General features: G+C 44.1%; 1 protein-coding gene across 1 annotated transcript in view; it reads right to left on the bottom strand.

Moving 5' to 3' along the window:
• LOC126101024 (UDP-glycosyltransferase UGT5-like) overlaps positions 1 to 17,575 on the bottom strand; it is a 58,102-nt gene extending 40,527 nt beyond the window's left edge. The window contains exons 1-2 of the mRNA XM_049911689.1: positions 17,506 to 17,575; positions 3,337 to 3,592 (exon numbers count right to left, since the gene is read on the bottom strand). Of these exons, the coding sequence (XP_049767646.1) occupies positions 3,337 to 3,592 (256 nt within the window). The 5' untranslated portion in view covers positions 17,506 to 17,575. The remainder of the gene's footprint in view (positions 1 to 3,336; positions 3,593 to 17,505) is intronic.
• Between the last annotated feature and the right edge of the window lie 1,475 nt (positions 17,576 to 19,050).

Here is a 19,050-nt window from a genome sequence, read left to right as displayed (position 1 = left end):
GCAGTGCCGTAGGGGACCGCACCGCCACTTCCCAGCAAATTAGGGACACTGTTGCTCCTGGGGTATGGGCGAGGACCATTCGCAACCGTCTCCATGAAGCTGGGCTACGGTCCCGCACACCGTTAGGCCGTCTTCCGCTCACGCCTCCAACATCGTGCAGCCCGCTTCCAGTGGTGTCGCGACAGGCGTGAATGGAGGGACGAATGGAGACGTGTCGTCTTCAGCGATGAGAGTCGCTTCTGCCTTGGTGTCAATGATGGTCGTATGCGTGTTTGGCGCCGTGCAGGTGAGCGCCACAATCAGGGCTGCATACGACCGAGGCACACAGGGCCAACACCCGGCATCATGGTGTGGGGAGCGATCTCCTACACTGGCCGTACACCACTGGTGATCGTCGAGGGGACACTGAATAGTGCACGGTACATCCAAACCGTCATCGAACCCATCGTTGTACCATTCCTAGACTGGCAAGGGAACTTGCTTTTCCAACAGGACAATGCACGTCCGCATGTATCCCGTGCCACCCAACGTGCTCTAGAAGGTGTAAGTCAACTACCCTGGCCAGCAAGATCTCCGGATCTGTCCCCCATTGAGCATGTTTGGGACTGGATGAAGCGTCGTCTCACGCGGTCTGCACGTCCAGCACGAACGCTGGTCCAACTGAGGCGCCAGGTGGAAATGGCATGGCAAGCCGTTCCACAGGACTACATCCAGCATCTCTACGATCGTCTCCATGGGAGAATAGCAGCCTGCATTGCTGCTAAAGGTGGATATACACTGTACTAGTGCCGACATTGTGCATGCTCTGTTGCCTGTGTCTATGTGCCTGTGGTTCTGTCAGTGTGATCATGTGATGTATCTGACCCCAGGAATGTGTCAATAAAGTTTCCCCTTCCTGGGACAATGAATTCACGGTGTTCTTATTTCAATTTCCAGGAGTGTAATTGCCATCATGCCCTGTTGGCAGTCATGCAGTTTGAATGTCCTAACGCCAACCCTTCAGAAGTTATGACGATTGTATTTCATATAGGTCAATAATTGTCACCCTGTATATAATTATTGTTGTCATTTTGTATCCAATAGAAAATTCTTGATTAAAGACAAGAGTTTCCTGTTATTACTGATAAAAGTGAAAATTGCTTATGTATGACAGAAACACGTTTTATGTAAGTTCGACAGAGTATTGAAGCAATGTTCGATATATTTCTGTTTTGCGTTTTTTTATCTTTTTGTTGAAGAAATTGCGTTTTGTAGCGCTGCATGATAGATCTGTATTGTTTTCTTTATTTTTACTACATCTGCCTGTTTCACGTTACAAATCAACAATTTTCGAATAAAATCTGAATTAAGTTTCAGTTTTGCTATAAATACCGTTTATGTACACCTAAGAGACAGGAGGATGTCTACGTAGAACGAAAATGTTCCGTATTTTGACTAACCCTTATAAATCCTTATTCAGTTTCTAGATGGTTCGCCACTTCCTGTAAAGAAAGCGATCGTTATGAGGTAAGGCTCGATAGGTATCCAACACACCAAATAACACGAATATGACCTTGAATGACCAAAGCTACTAAGAAAACTACCGTACTCTACGCTCACTTATGGTAGTCTACACTATCCTGCAGTAGTTGCACAACTCTGGAAATACCCAATTATACCTGACAGGTATAAAAAGTCTTCGATTTGATTTTACGTACTCTATAATGCTTCGTTAATGGTTATGAAACATAATTTTTTCCATTTTTTTTCTTTCAAGTGGATATTTATTCAGTTACATAGGTGTTGAAACGAAAGTTATAAGTTCCTGTGGAAGAAAATGGACATGAAGATCATGGGATCCAGATTTTAGAAAGTGATGTACTTCAGGCGTTGAGAACAGGAAAGAATTGTAAAACACCTGGACCATATTTAAGAAAGGAGATCGGAAAATTTGTTCAAACTATCGAGGAATTTGTGTTACAAACATGTTAATAAGAATTTTTGCGAAAGTAATTAAAAACAAATTGGCAAAAAATTTTAAACCCAAGAAGAATAATGTGGTTTCACGGCTGGGAGATCATGTGTAGACCATATTTTCACATTCCGACAGATTTTGAGGAAACATAGGGAAAAATAAAAAAATATAGGATTAATTTTCATAGATCTTAAAAAAGCGTATGATACTGTTCCAAGAAAATTACGTTGGAGAGCACTACATATCGCAAACATAAACCCTTCCATGATTAAAATAATACAACAGATGTATAAAGGTAACATTTGCCAAGTGAAAGTTGGTAATATACTTTCACAGAAATTTAGAACAAGCAAAGACCTTTTACTGGGCTGTTCCATGTCAGCATCATTATTTAAAATCTATATAGATATTATCCTTAGAACATGGTCTCGTAAATGTAATAATATGGGATTAGAAATAAGAGATGGAGGTTACCTACATCATTTATTGTTTGCTGATGATCAAGTAGTCGTAGCACAAGATGGGGAGGATGCTAACTATATGTGCAATCAACTAGCATTAGCATACAAAACTTGAGATTTGAAGATTAATTACCAAAAATCAGAATAACTGACTGATGATTCAAATGAGCTATACATTGAAGAAGAAAATCAAAAAGTTAAACACTTTCTATTATTTGGGATCCATTTTAGAAAACGAGGGAAAATCAGAGTCAGAAATCAATAAAAGAATTAGTAGCGGACGGAAGGTCATTGGGATGCTTAACTCAGTCGTATAGAGCAGGAATGTAATGAGCAGAACTAAAAAATTAATATACAAATCTGTATTAGAGAGTGTGGTTCTGTATGGAACGGAGACCTGGACAATTAACGTGAAGCACATTAAAAAATTACAAGCTCTAGAGATGCACTTCTGGAGAAGATCGGCAAGACACTCCAGGAAAGAGAAGATAAGGAACACCTAAATAATAAGGAGAATGGAAATAAAAGAAAGAATATATGACGTAATGGATAGGAAGAAATTAGTGGTACGGGCATGTACGACGAATGGAGGAAGTCAGAATACCAAAATTGATACTGGAGTGGGAACCAGAGGGGGGGGGGGGGGAGAAGAAGAGGACGACCTATGACCACCTGGCTACAAAATGTACAGCACACAATGAGGAGAATGGGCGCAGAGGAAGAGGACACACAAGATCGAAACACTTGGAGGAATATTTTGAGAATATAGTCTAAAAACGCTTATTCTTCGTATTGTAATTTCCAAGTAAATTATTGTGTTGGAGATAAGCTTCTGTAATGACAAAAAACTCAAAATAATAATAAGTTCCTTTGTGTTGTGACAATATGAACTCTGCGTTAGTCAAATTTCTGCATACTTACGCCCAAAGAAGTGTATGGTGTTGGGGATTGCGACGTCGGTCCAGTTTTGCAGCGGCTGCTGCCTGGGGAACGGCGACACGACGGTGACGCGGTGTCCGCGCGCGTGCAGTCCCCTCGCTATGGCCTGGCCCAGGTTGCGGTGGCTGCCCGAGCCCACGGGGAACACGACCAGCACGTGGGCCGCGCGGGCGCCCTCTGCGAGGCACGCCACAAGCGCCAGGGCTGCCAACAGCAGCTGCGCACCGCTGGCTCCCATCTGCAAAAGCAACGGGACACCTAGTTAAGTAGGCTTAAAAATGGCGCGAGTGCCGGTTCAAAAGTCGAGAGTATCAGCCAGGCACGTACAGCGTGTGAGGGTACTGGTGTGTAGTATCTGTAGGTGGCTGTTCTTTGGAGGGCGACAATGCCCAGTGGCGCAGAGAGTCGCAAGCAGAGGCAGTTGTTGAGAGGCTGTGAAAGGTGTAGGCTGCGTGAGCCAAAGGCGGTTGAGTAGCGAAGGATTTATCTCTATGTTTAATAGCAGTGGCACACAGTTTGAATAATAGTGTGTTTATGTTTTATTTCCTTTATTACACTGCACAAACATAAACACGCAGCCTACACTTTCCACAGCCTTTCAACAACTGCCTCTGCTTGCGACTCTCTGCGCCACTGGGCATTGCCGCCCTCCAAAGAACAACCACTTACAGATGCTACACACCAGTACCCTCACAAGCGGACGGAAAAAAATGTGGAAACAGAACTCATTAGCATGCCTAATACGTGCAGGGAAACGGTTAACATTCAAAACAGCTGCCATTCATCTTGGAACAAATAAATAAAGATCCTGTATGGTTCCTCCTGCAAAATAGTGACAATTTCAGGTAACGAAGATGGAGATGGATGGCGATCACGCACTTTTCGGTCCAAAGTAGACCACAAAGGCTCAATAATATTGAATCTGGTGATCATGGTGGCCAGGGGAGATGCGACAACTCCTCCTCGTGCTCACAAAACCAGTCCTGGACTATGCGAGCTGCGGCCAGGAGCCTTGTCGTATTGCAACACGGCATGAACACTGGGGAACAAACATTGCAACATTGGACGCATGTGATCAGCCAAAATGGTTATATAATGCTTAGCACTAATGCGACCTTCCCCAAATCATCAGTGAACCCCCTCATTTTTCACTGCTGGAACGTAAACTCGGCCATTACTTGGACACAGTGTGAAACAAGATTCACCCGCCCAAACGACATTCTTCCATTGCTCCACAGTCCAAGTTTTATGGCTTAAGTTTTCCTGTTGTGGGCTTTTGCATCGGTGATGAGTGGCTTTGGAACTCCAGCTCTCCCTATAATTCTCTGTTTATGGAGCTCCCTTCGTCTTTCCTAGGGGCTAACAGTGTTTCCACATTCAATTATGCAGTGACTTTTGCAGCCGTACACGTCCATCCACTCAATACAGTTTGAAACGAGACTCGTCCGACCAGGCAACAACCTTCCAGTCATCAACAGTCCAATGTCAGTGTTTGTGGAACCAGGAGTCTCATGAATCCATGGACCCTGCAAGTCAGCGGGGTACTGTTGAAGCTGGTGGAGGCTCTGTAATGGTGTGGGGCGTGTGCAGTTGGAGTTTTAGATCGCTCACATTACTTTCTCCTCAAGCTTAAGATAATGGTTTCTACTACAGTCAATATATTTTATGCATTTTACGTATCAAACGCTGCCAAGCTGCTTTCCTCCTACTGGTCAGAATGAAAATGACACAAAAATAAGTAATGGTTGGTCATGCTCATGCAAGTGATGCATGGATTACCGTTAAGATCAAGTTTTGCTGCTCCTGTAAACAACAAATTCCATTCCGCCTTGTCATCCGTACTCGACTTCTTTCTCCCGAACGTATCTTTTTTGGGTAATTTTCTGCTGATCACGACATCCTCGTCGCCTCTGACTAGCAGTTGCATCTATCGTCCTCAATTATTTGTTAGATATATTCCAACCAGAACGAAAAATGCACCAGATACAGCATAAAGAAAACTGAACGTAGTTAGGGATATGAAACAAGGGCGCTAGCTTTTCAACTTATCTGACAGCTTCAAAGACATTTAAATCAATACATCTTCACATATTCGAGCAAAATTATTTTAGCTCCCAAGTCCTCCAAACAAATCCACCCCCAGAAGTTCCCCCCACCCCCCACAAAAACTTTTTTAGCTATTTCATGTATGCTCTCCAGCCACATGATATCACACAATGTTCACTATTACTGGCGAATTTTCTCGATTTTGGCCACATAATCAGGGGTTTTAACATATAAGTAGCAAGATTCAAGTGTGCCAACACCTGTAGCGAAGAGAGCTCACTGCACTGCGGAAGCAAGGTTAACTCGTTAAAAAACCCCAATATGTCAAGATGTTTTGACTTAAATGTCTCTGAACGTGCCAGATAGACGAAAAACAAGTTTCCTTCGTTTTCATCACTAACTGTGCCCAGGATTTATTCTCTTTTTTTGTGCTACGATAGGAGCATTTTTCATTCTGGTTCCCAACGTTTATGACACTGCCATGGTTTTGACATTAGTGTGCCATAATTTGGGAACCGATGTAGACTTTTGTTGACTCGGGCGCGGACTGGTGTGTTATAGGCTTATTTATTGCCGTTCGAACCATGTTGCTTATATCGTAGCAGCGGATAAAGCTTTCACAAAACAGGACGGCCATTAATTACGTATATTTGTTTACTTTCTTACAAAATTTGGGCCAATGGTATTGCCTCTTTGGTAACACCGGTACCCATTAGAGCGTCGAAGTTAAGCACTTTCGGGTTGGCATAGCACTTGGATGGGTGAGCGTCCGAGTCCGCCGAGCGCTGTTGGCAAGCGGATTGCACTCAATCCTTGTGAGGCCAGGTGACGAGTTACTTGATAGAGAAATAACGGCTCCGATCACGGAAACTGACAACACCTGGAGACGGTATGCCACTTTATATCAGCATCCAGTGACACCTATCGGCTCAGGATGACATGGTGGTCTGTCGGTACCCTTAGGTCTTCCGAGGCTTGTTCGGAGGGAGTTTATAAAATCTGAACTGATTCACATAAATTTGAACATAGAAAAAGAGCGTAAAAAACGTATAAAACATTTTTGGCGTATAAAATCCGAATGAGGCTACGCTTTTGAAAGCGAGTTCTTAATTTTATTGTATGAATGCATTTATTATTTGTTTGATTCACTTAACCCTTTCCGCGCATCGAGTTGACTTAAGAACGAATTCACATGCTACGGTTAACTCGACTTTAAGCCATTGTATCTCGACAACGGATAAAAATTATTGGATAAAAAAAATCGTTTTGACTTTATCCATCTCTCTGCCTTCGTGCAAAGTTTGAAGAGCTTCGTACAAGGTTAAAGTATAGTTGTGGCGCCGCGCAGGGTAACCGTGCGGTCTTGGACGCCTTGCCACGGTTCGCGCGGCTCACGCCGTCAGAGGTTCGAGTCCTCCTCGGGCATGGGTGTGTGTGTTACCGTTAGTGTAAGTTAGTTTCAGTTAGATTACGTAGTGTGTAAGGCTAGGGACCGATGACCTTAGCAGTTTGGTCTCATAGAATCTTACCACCACAAATTTATAGTTGTGACGCCCTTCAAAAACCTCTCAGAAAAACGTGTTTCTTGCTCGTAAAATCCAAACAAAGTAAGATTTTTCATACGGTTAAAACGTTTCTTAGAGAGAGGTCCGATACACCACTCGACCAAATTTGTACAGTCAGTCTCGCTCCAGTCCAGAGTTAAAAGGATGACTGGTTTTGCACTCAAAATCTGAAGGAGGGTGACAGTTTTGCATATAGAATCCGAACTGAGCACATATAAATGGTGCTATTAGCTGAGCATTAGTTTCAGCCTAAGTAAAATCTTTTGCAAAATGAATTAATCGATTTGCAAAAGTTTCCCTGGAGCTAGCTTTAATTCGTCATTCAAACACTGCTTAACATACTGTAACATCTGTAACTATAGTAAGACATTCGAATGGTCACACAAATGGCCGCTGGGCCGGGCTAAACCAAAAACTCTTTACCCAATGTCACTGTCGCTAGCTCAAATAGGTATCGAGCACCAAGAGATCTCCCCTCTCCCACCAAACCACGATTCTGTGCACAACCTTTTCAGGCATATTTGTTACAGCCTTTCCATGTTGTAACGATTTGAAGTAGTTGGCATTTGACTACTTTCGGTCAACACTGCTCCCGCTGGCAGTACATCACTGGGAACCTGGCATTTTCGGCTCCCGCTGTGTTACCACTTCTACTGTTCATAGCACTGTGCCTTTTTTCCGGCGGTAAAAATTTCTATTATCTCAAGAAAATCATGGAAGTCTGACACTGATTAAAATTAAGAACTGAATCTTTATACGCTTGTATGTGTGAATTCCAGAATATTTACATTTTTGTAGGAGGTAGACACATTAAACTTCACCTAGTTTCGAATTAAATACTTTTCAAGTAAGCCTTTTTTCCGAAGCTTATATGTAGCAAACAATGCGATAAGCTACTTCGGTAACATCCGTCACCGATAAAGGTATTATTGTAATAAATGAAAATAATTTCAGTGACGTTTACAGTTTTGGTGATATGGCGTGATACGTTTAAAGCGGTTCCCAGGACAGGAAAACTCCAACCATTTTAAAAAACGCTGAAATAATTCTTACCGTAATTGAAATTATGGATTTTTTTTACAGTTTTAGATACACTACAGAGATAAATCTCGTACGCGAATGTCAGATTATTTACGTGTTTTCCGTAGGAGATGAAGAGTTTAAAGCGCTGTGGTCAGCGGGACGCTGTGTTAGCAGACTGCAGACATTAGTCGACTTGGCGAGACAATGTCGCAATTTTTTTTTATTGATCGTCATATACCAAATAATTTAAATGAGACTGCACCTCCTTACGCCAATGCCCTGAATAACACGACAATTAAACACTCCGCGCCAATTTAGTTTGACAATACTCCCGGAACACTACAATATTACTGCGACAGCAGTTATTCATAGTACACACATCAAAAAAAATTTTGGCTCACCCCGGTTCCCAGAAATCCTGAAGATAGACGTTGACTGTGGATATTGTATCACACACACAGTCCCTTTGACTGTTCTTGTCACTAAACCCACACAAAGATGTAAACAACCATGCATGAGTAGCGCCTGTTATACGGAGGGGGTCCGACAGCTGAACAGTTCCAGTCATTCCACCAGGAAGGTGGTACACGGCTCGTGTTGTCTGTAGTTCAACCATGCCTAGACGGTCAGTACCGCTGTTTAATCGCGTCCGCATTGTTACTTCGTGCCAGGAAGGGCTCTCAACAAGGGTAGTGTCCAGGCGTCTCGGAGTGAATCAAAGCGATGTTGTTCGGACATGGAGGAATTACAGAGAGACAGGAACTGTCGATGACATGCCTCGCTCAGGCCGCCCAAGGGCTATTAGTGCAGTGGATGACCGCTACCTACGGATTACTGTTCGGAGGAACCCTGACAGCAACCCCGCCGTGTTGAATAATGCTTTTCGTGCACCCACAGGACGTCGTTTTACGTCTAAAACTGAGCTCAATAGGCTGCATGATGCGCAACCTCACTCTTGAAGCCCATGGCGAGGTCCATCTTTGCAAACCAAGACACCATGCAGCGCGGAACAGATGGGCCCAACAACATGGCGAATCGACCGTTCAGGATTGGCATCATGTTTTCTTCACCAATAAGTGTCGCATTTGCCTTCAACCAGACAATCGTCGGAGACGTGTTTGGAGGCAACCCAACGCCTTAGACACACTGTCCAGCGAGTGCAGCAACGTGGAGGTTCCCTGATGTTTTGGGGTGGCTTTATGTGGGGCCGACGTACGCTGCTGGTGGTCATGGAAGGCACCGTAACGGCTGTACGATACACGAGTGCTATCCTCCGACCGATAGTGGAACCATATCGGCAGTATACTGGCGAGGCATTCGTCTTCGTGGACGACGATTTGCGCCCCCATCGTGCACATCTTGTGAATGACTTCCTTCAGGATAACGACATCGCTCGACTAGAGTGGGCGGCATGTTCTCCAGACATGAACCCTATCGAACATTCCTGGGATAGATTGAAAAGGGCTGTTTATGGACGACGTGACCCACCAACCACTCTGAGGAATCTACATCGAATCGCCATTGAGGAGTGGGACAATCTGGATCAACAGTGCCTTGATGAATTTGTGGATAGTATGCCACGACGAATACAGGCGTGCATCAGTGCAAGAGGACGTGCTACTGGGTATTAAAGGCACCGGTGTGTACAGCAATCCGGACCACCACCTCTGAGGGTCTCATGAGCAATATAAAGGGCGGAAACGATGTTTATGTTGATCTGTGTTCCAATTTTCTGTACAAGTTCCGGAACTCTTGAAAACGAGGTGATGCAAAACTTTTTTGATGTGTGTATAAAGTTTATAAATCCATGTTTTAGCTAAATAAACCTCAATGAATCATTTATTCGTAAGAAATTAATGTAGCATGCCCTTTTCCAAATTGTATTGTCTAATTCGCACACAAGAACAGTGGAACCTGAAGTTTTCATCTTTCAATGTTAGACCCTCAAGTCTGTTGTGATTAAAATCTACATGCCTGAAGAGTAGACACCTTTCTACTGCCCCGCCTCCCCCCTTCACCTTTCCTAAAAGACCAATGAAAGAAAGCAATTAAAAAAATAATGCTTCCAAATGCAGCTGTGAGAGAGGAGTTGAACGACGCTAAACGTTGATGGGCCATTCTATTGAATATTCAAGAATTTTACTTTAGTAACGTCGCTCGCGATGTCCAAGTTGAATAGACTTGAACTTTAATTGGAATGACAGACAGCGCTTCACTGGAGTGCGAGAGTCTGCAGGTCTAGCTCGGCTCAACACGAAACATTTCATCCTCGCCCACCCTGCACGTATGGTTTACGATCTCAGGGAAACTGCTTTATCAGTCTTTTTCTACCAGATGTACGAACAACATTTGTGTGTAATTGCAAAAGTATGCTAGTATAGATGTATAGGGCCAATAAAACTCTCATTAAAAGTGCTCACACTCGACATCTGTCAGTCACTGCTGTACGAGTGAATTCCTTGTAGTGGAGATATCGAAGTCGCAAAAATGTGTCTCTTTGAAGAGTCGTCAGGCGCATTTTCTCTGGTGTTTCGGCAGATATTTGCAGTTTAGTTTTTGCAGTGTGTGGCTGGAGTCAGGCCAAACGTCTTTCGTACGGCGCCCATTGACGGCGGAAAGCATCGGTATGTTTCCCATTAGAAACAAAATGATTTTTAAATTGGAATTTTACGTGCCCATTTTTAAAGAGCGGTCCAAAATTGGTCTAGTGCGTTATTCGGTTTAGGCACAAGTAAAACAGTAAAGCACGAAGAATAACCAGTACTTCAGCAGCGATTAAGTAGGTCCGTGTGTGGCGGTAGGAGACAGCGCGAGGCAAGGCAGTGCATGAGACGGAACAAGTTCTTCGTGTTTCACAGTCGTTGTTAATGCATTTCGCTAAACCGAAAGTCCATTTAGACTCATTTGAGACCACTCAACCCGACGGGCACATAAAATTTCACTTTTCGAATGATGCATATTCTGCGATTCCACTAAAAGTTAAGTCGTTTCAACTTGGGTAAAGCTAATGACATCGCCAAGTTGAAACGGCCTGAACTTTTATTAGAATGGCCGCTCAAGGTTCAGCGTCGTTCAACTGCTGTCTGCCGGCTGTATTTGGGAAATACACCTACCGGCTCTTATCAGAAGACGAAATAAAATATGGACAACCAACAGCAAGATATATTAAAGGAAAAAATCCCAACACCAAGAAATAATAAATGTAGAGCAACGAAATTTCGGGAATACATTTGTCTAGGTAACATATCTAAGTGATTAACGTTGCAAGACCGTAGGTTAATGTAAGTGCGAGAAAAACTATTGCGACTGTGAAATGCTGATATATTAATAACCATTGTAACAGCTAGAATGTTGAATGCAGGCGTACAAACGAGCATGTATTGTGTTGCTCAGGTGCCGCATGTCAGTTTGTGAGATGAAGTTTCATGCCCGTTGTACATGATCGGTCAATACAGGGACGGTTAGTGCTGGTTGTGGATGACACTGTAGTTGTCGTCTGATGTAGTACCAAATGTGATCGATTGAAGACAGATCTTGTGGTCGAACAGGCCAAGCCAACACGTCGACAATCTGTAGAGCATTTTGGATTATAACAGCAGAATGCGGGCAAGCGTTATCCTGTTGGGAAACACCCTCCGGAATACTGTTCATGAATGGCAGCACAACAGATCGAATCACCAGATTATTCATCAATAAATTTGCAATTAGGTTGCGTTGGAGATCCACGAAAATACACTCCTGGAAATTGAAATAAGAACACCGTGAATTCATTGTCCCAGGAAGGGGAAACTTTATTGACACATTCCTGGGGTCAGATACATCACATGATCACACTGACAGAACCACAGGCACATAGACACAGGCAACAGAGCATGCACAATGTCGGCACTAGTACAGTGTATATCCACCTTTCGCAGCAATGCAGGCTGCTATTCTCCCATGGAGACGATCGTAGAGATGCTGGATGTAGTCCTGTGGAACGGCTTGCCATGCCATTTCCACCTGGCGCCTCAGTTGGACCAGCGTTCGTGCTGGACGTGCAGACCGTGTGAGACGCCGCTTCATCCAGTCCCAAACATGCTCAATGGGGGACAGATCCGGAGATCTTGCTGGCCAGGGTAGTTGACTTACACCTTCTAGAGCACGTTGGGTGGCACGGGATACATGCGGACGTGCATTGTCCTGTTGGAACAGCAAGTTCCCTTGCCGGTCTAGGAATGGTAGAACGATGGGTTCGATGACGGTTTGGATGTACCGTGCACTGTTCAGTGTCCCCTCGACGATCACCAGTGGTGTACGGCCAGTGTAGGAGATCGCTCCCCACACCATGATGCCGGGTGTTGGCCCTGTGTGCCTCGGTCGTATGCAGTCCTGATTGTGGCGCTCACCTGCACGGCGCCAAACACGCATACGACCATCATTGGCACCGAGGCAGAAGCGACTCTCATCGCTGAAGACGACACGTCTCCATTCGTCCCTCCATTCACGCCTGTCGCGACACCACTGGAGGCGGGCTGCACGATGTTGGGGCGTGAGCGGAAGACGGCCTAACGGTGTGCGGGACCGTAGCCCAGCTTCATGGAGACGGTTGCGAATGGTCCTCGCCGATACCCCAGGAGCAACAGTGTCCCTAATTTGCTGGGAAGTGGCGGTGCGGTCCCCTACGGCACTGCGTAGGATCCTACGGTCTTGGCGTGCATCCGTGCGTCGCTGCGGTCCGGTCCCAGGTCGACGGGCACGTGCACCTTCCGCCGACCACTGGCGACAACATCGATGTACTGTGGAGACCTCACGCCCCACGTGTTGAGCAATGTATATCTGCAGTCATACTAAATCGCGTCCTAGACCGTAACTCCAGGAGTTGGTCCCGTGTGTGTTTGGCCACAAGCAGGTTGGTTGCAGTAGCTCACCTGGCCTCCTTTTAACCAACACAGGGCCATCATTGTCACCTAGGAAGAACCGGCTTTCATCAGGAAACACAACAGACCTTCACTCCGCCCTACAAGGGCTCTGAGCACTATGGGACTTAACATCTGTGGTCATCAGTCCCCTAGAACTTAGAACTACTTAAACTTAACTAACCTAAGGACATCACACACATCCATGCCCGAGGCAGGATTCGAACCTGCGACCGTAGCAGTCGCGCGGTTCCGGACTGAGCGCCTAGAACCGCTAGACCACGGCGGCCGGCTCCGCCCTCCAGTGAGTTCTCGCTGGACACAGTTGAAGTTACGAACGGCGTTGGTTTGGGGTCAGCGGAATGCTCGCTACAGAGCGTCTGGTTTGGAATTATCCATGAAGTAACCGTTGTGTCACTGTGGTGCCAACTGCTGCTCAAATTGCTTCTGTAAATGCAGTGGGATGCTCCAGAGCCATGTGCTGAACACGATGGTCTTCCCTGTCGGTAGTGCCCGCATCTCGTGGTTGTGCGGTAGCGTTCTCGCTTCCCCCGCCCGGGTTCGATTCCCGGCGGGGTCAGGGATTTTCTCTGCCTCGTGATGGCTGGGTGTTGTGTGCTGTCCTTAGGTTAGTTAGGTTTAAGTAGTTCTAAGTTCTAGGGGACTGATGACCATAGCTGTTAAGTCCCATAGTGCTCAGAGCCATTTGAACCCTGTCGGTAGTGTCACGTGGCTCTCCGTAGCCAGGTCTTCTTGTGATCGAACATTTTCGTGACCAATCGTGTACAATGGCTACGTTCACGCCAAGTCTTTCAGCAATATGGTGGAAGGAACATCCAGCTCCACGTAGCGCTGTTACACGACTTCGTCCAAACTCAGTGAGGTGTTGATACTGGCGTTTTCGTCGTCTTGAATGCATTCTTGACTAACTCATTACGTCCAAGGTAACTAAAGCTCACGACCGTCACTGTTCATATTTAAAGCAAACCTGATTTTCATCCTCGTAGTGGCGCGACTAACGCCAGTCTTACGCGATTGGTACGAAATTTGAGTAGAGGTAATCTTTCCAATGCAGATACACGTCTACCAACTTTTGCTCCTTTTGGTTTATTTTCCGTCAGTGTAAGCTTTTCTGAAAAGAGAATTATGTTAACGTCGAACATAACACTTGGTTTTAGTGTCGGGCTTCGTGATCTAGTGATGAAGCGCTTGTCTTGAAAACTAAAGATCGCGGGCTCGAAATTTTTCAGTCTGTCTTTGCCATACCCTTCACCTCTCAGTGATGTAACAATGTGCAGGAACAAAATGGGGTTCAGATTCCACGTTTAACTGTAGGTACCCTTTTCTCGACGGGATTACTGGTGTCGGTTGGGGGCGCGCTAATCGCCAAAGTGGCGTCCAGCTGCAAGACTTCCACCAGAAGGTTACATATCCCTCTTGACTTGAGGGATCCCCAGTCAGTCATGCCATACGGCTATTTATTCAATTTTAGTAAGTCAGCCCTTTTCTGAGAGTGTGTATTTGGAGTGTATCATACGCGGACGACGGTTAGTGAAGATTAGAAGATGGTCGAATCTTTCGAAACGTAAAATTATAAAGACTGTAGCAACCAGTCGCGGAAACATAATTTATTTATCTTGTTGCAAATCGATTTCAACTGATATCAGTCATCATCGGTGCATTTTTCTAACCGATACATGCCATAAATAGAAGTACTGTCTTTGGCAGAAGTCATGACTTCATGATAGAAATCTGCCAAGGACAGTACTTCTATTTATGGCATGTATCGGTTAGAGAAATGCACCAGTGATGACTAGTCTTGCCTAATCTTTACTACTGCGATGTAGTTCAACACGGCACAAATAGTGAAAATTCGAGATGCCTCGAGCTAGTGATGAATGCTTGCGTTAGATACGTGTGCAATATACGGTTGTATGATCATATGAGTCCTTCATACTCCCAGCTAGGTTGGATACACCCACATAAGGTATGCGATCTCCACACGATGTTCTCAGTTCATCGATTTCTTAGTCACTGGTGCCCCAAATACTTATCTTCTCACATTAAACACCTGTCAACTGTAATACCAGATCGGATACGTCTAGCATCTTGGCTGTACCTTTACATAACACAAAATCTTTCTCCGTGTCATTCTCCATCCCAGCCATACGACTATGGAATGCGCTCCCCAGTGATCTGCGTCTTATCCAGAACCACTCAACATTCAAGAGGGAACTCAAAACTTACATGTTAGGGACGGTATAGCCACCATTGCTGTGCCTCTCTCATCTCTTTTTTTCTCCTCTCGATCATAGCTTCGAATTTTACCATTATATTTCTCTTCCTCTAACCTAGCTACCTCTTCTATATCTCTTTCACCCCTTTCTATCGTCTTATATCTCTGCTCGATGTGAATAACTCACAAGCTGCAAGAACATAACGAAAAAATTCCCAACTAGCAATAGGACTGACATTCATAAAAGAAAAATATGTTTACTTTCATATACATAGTCGTTACTATTATTATTATTATTATTATTATTGATTGTTATAATTATTTTGTGATTGTTATAATTATCCTTGTATTACTATTATAATCTCTATTTTTTTCTTTAACATTAACACTGTATAAAGTTGTTTGTCCATAATGTTCTGTACAAACTGAAATTCGTTCAATCTGAGTATGCCTGGTTAGGTGTAAGAGAGGGCCTGAAGGCCCTAATCTTGCCAGCTAAAATAAATGCATAAATAATAAATAAATAAATAAATGACTGATATCAGTCGTAATCGATTTGCAACAAGATAAATGAATTATGTTTCCGCGTCTGGTTGCTATAGTCTTCATAATTTTATATTCCACGTTTGCTGCACAGAAAGGCAACCTTATGGAGCCCAACATTCAAAACTTTCGAAATGTGTTGCAGAAGTGCAAATTACATCAGTAGATCGAGTAACTTGTGTAAAAGTACAACGTAGAACTGAGGAGAAAAAAGCTTTGTAGTACAATTTGACATAAAAGGGATAAGTTGATGGAACGCATCTTTAGACATCACAGAATACTTTGTTTGGCAACCAAGGGACGTGTGGAAGTTGGTAAAAATGGTAGAGGGTGTGGGAGGGGGGGGGGGGCAACAGTAGGTTCAAGTGGCTGTAGAGTTAAATAATTAAGCAGGTACTAAAAACTTGCAAAGGACAGAGTAACGTAAGAACTACATCAAACCCTTCTTCAGACTGATAACAACAATATTTGAAAAAAGATAGAAGAAGCTTGCTATTGAACTTTCGCTTTTAAATTACGAAAATGAGGCTAAAACAACCTTACAATGAGGCAACAAAAGTCATGGCATATCTCCTAACTTCGTTTCGGACCTCCTTTTGGCCGGCGTAACGCGGCAACTCGACGTGCAAGGAGCCAACAAGTCATTGGAAGACCCTGCAGAAATTCTGAGCCGTGTTGCCTCATTAACCGTCCATAATTACAAAACTCTTGCCAATGCAGGAGTTCGTGCACGAAGTGGCCTCTCGATTAGTCCTATAAATGTTCCATGGGATTCATACCGGGCCATCTGGACTGCCAAATCATTCGCTTGAATTGACCTGAATGTTCTTCAAACCAATAGCGAGCCCTGTGACATGGCGCTTGGTCGTCCATGAAAATACTCCCAAGTAGCCCCCGAACATAAACATTTCCAATCAAGGATCGATTCAACTGGACCAGAGGACCCAGTCCATTCCATGTAAACACAGCACACACCATTACGTTGCCACCACCAGTTTGCACAGTGCCTTGTTGACACCTGTGTCTATTTCTTCGTTGCTCGTGCAGCACTCTCGAACCCTACCATAAGCTCTTACCAACTGAAATCAGGACTCATCTGATCAGGCTACTGTTTTCCAGTCGTCTAGAGTCCATCCGATATGGCCACGAACCTAGGAGAGGTGCTGTAGGTGATGTCGTGCTGTTATCAAAGGCACTCGCGTCGGTCTTGTGCTGCTGTAGCCCGTTAACGCCACATTTCACCACACAGTCCAACCAGATACGTTCGTCGTACGTCCCACATTGATTTCTGTATTTATTTCATGAGGTATTGGTTGTCTGTTAGCACTGACACCGCTGCTCTCAGTCGTTAAGTGAAGGACGTCGATCACTGAGACATAATGGCTGAAATTTGGTATTCTCGAGACGCTCTTCACACTGTCGACCTAGCTGACCTCGGAATGTTGTATTCCCTAACGATTTCCGAAATGGACTGTCCCATGCGTCTAGCTCCAACTACCATTCCGTGTTCAACGTCTGTCAGGTTCCGTCGTGCGGCCTTAATCACGTCGGAAACCTTTTCACTTCATCCACCTGAGTACAAATGACAGCTCCGCCAATGAACTGTCCTTTTACGAGTACCTTGTGTACGCGATACTACCGCCATCTGTATATGTACAATCGCTATACCACGACTTTTGTCACCTCAGTATAGTACGTCGGTTATTAGTTGAGTAACTTCAACTGCGGACGCGAGCCCTGGCAAAGCAAATGCACGATGGTCTGCAGAAATTTAATAGCTGACTACAATAACAGGTGTAATATCCAACTGCTGCTACTAAGAGCAGCGATCTTAACTCACCGTCCTCTTCAGTTCTCCGGCATCGAGGTTGGGCGACTACAGTGCGCTTTGCTCAAGATGGAACGGCGCGGTTGATAGCGATAAACAATGAGAGTGGTAGTTACATAAATCTTACTTCTGCTGTTCGTTCATCTTTATCTGGAAGCCGCTGATATGACGAGGTAAATATTTACCAAGGAATGTGGCCATGACAAACTGTCTTCCTATTTCTGGGATACAAGCAGGTCATAATTCAACATCATCCGCAAGTAGCGGTTCCCCTTTATCTCTTCCGGACTGTGAATAGTGGAGCGGTTGGTTACACGTGTAAAACAGTCTGATGCCATAGTTATCCAACAGAAGTCAGTGTGACAACGTTTACGTGAGTGCAATGCAGTCTGAGGTAACTGATCCATCAAATTACAAGATGTCATGAAACTGAGTAAGTGATACAGTTTTTGATAAATCTAGTTGCATGCGTTTTGCAAAGTACTCGGAATACCAACACTGCTGGAAAGAGACCTCTGACTGTCACGGTTCTGTTCATTCAAAAACAACCCAGAAATGTTGCCTCTGTAATTGATGCTTGGATGTGATTCATTGATGTCCTCCATGTTGCTGAAAGAAAATTCTGGTTTGTGTCTTCACTACCGACTACAATGCTTGCTTACTTTTTTGGTGCAGTCCCTTTTACTGGATGTTAGTTCAACAACTTATGCGTTCGATTGTCGTGTGTGATAATGTGTAGCGACGGTGACTGTAGTTAGTCGCTATAACACGACATCGTCCTTTCAAAAGACACTCAATGGAGAAACGTCACAAATAATCGTCAAATTAATGCAGTCCTGTTGTGTTAGAATACTCATGAATCTACCGCTCTCAACATTCAATTTCAATGGGTAGCACTCGATCAACATCTCATCAATTTCTTCTGACTACAAGTATTTTGTTCCCTGACATTACATGTTAGTAATTGGTCCTGATGTAACAGATCAACACTTTCGTCTTTGACTTACAACTGTTATAAATTCCTCGTTTCAACTAGTACCAACCAGTTTACATGCTAATACTCTACCAATTGCAACTTTGTGATATAGGTCTTTCCTTTAGGTTTCCTTTGTACGAATTATGCCTGACATTCGTTGATAGTCAGAGTAACATTCTACTCGCAGTGAGGTAATATGTTTTATGTCGAGGGGAAGTTCGGGGATGGTTGCTCCCTTGAGATAATCCCATCAAACCTGATGTTGAAGACACTTTTCAAAAATAGCTTATAGAACCAACTGAACTACCTTAATTGAACCGGGAGATCAACATACGTACTTTGAGCCAGACAGTTAATTTCTCACACAAGACGATGTTTCAAATAGTATGAATAAATTAAAACATCGATTACTTTTCATTTATGTTGCTTAAAGAAAATCCCATTCCAGATTCAAATTTCACGTATTAAACGTATCGGTTGAAATGTATAGCTTTAACGTTCCATTCTGTTTTTATTTTAATAGTATTGTGGTACATTCACATTTTTTATGTTTTAGCACATCCATTTTCATGCCAACCCGT

The sequence above is a fragment of the Schistocerca cancellata genome, chromosome 9 (assembly GCF_023864275.1).
Source record: "Schistocerca cancellata isolate TAMUIC-IGC-003103 chromosome 9, iqSchCanc2.1, whole genome shotgun sequence".
Classification (NCBI taxonomy): domain Eukaryota; kingdom Metazoa; phylum Arthropoda; class Insecta; order Orthoptera; family Acrididae; genus Schistocerca; species Schistocerca cancellata.
Note: the sequence above shows the minus strand (reverse complement) of the source record. Positions and strands in the feature narration are given on the sequence as shown.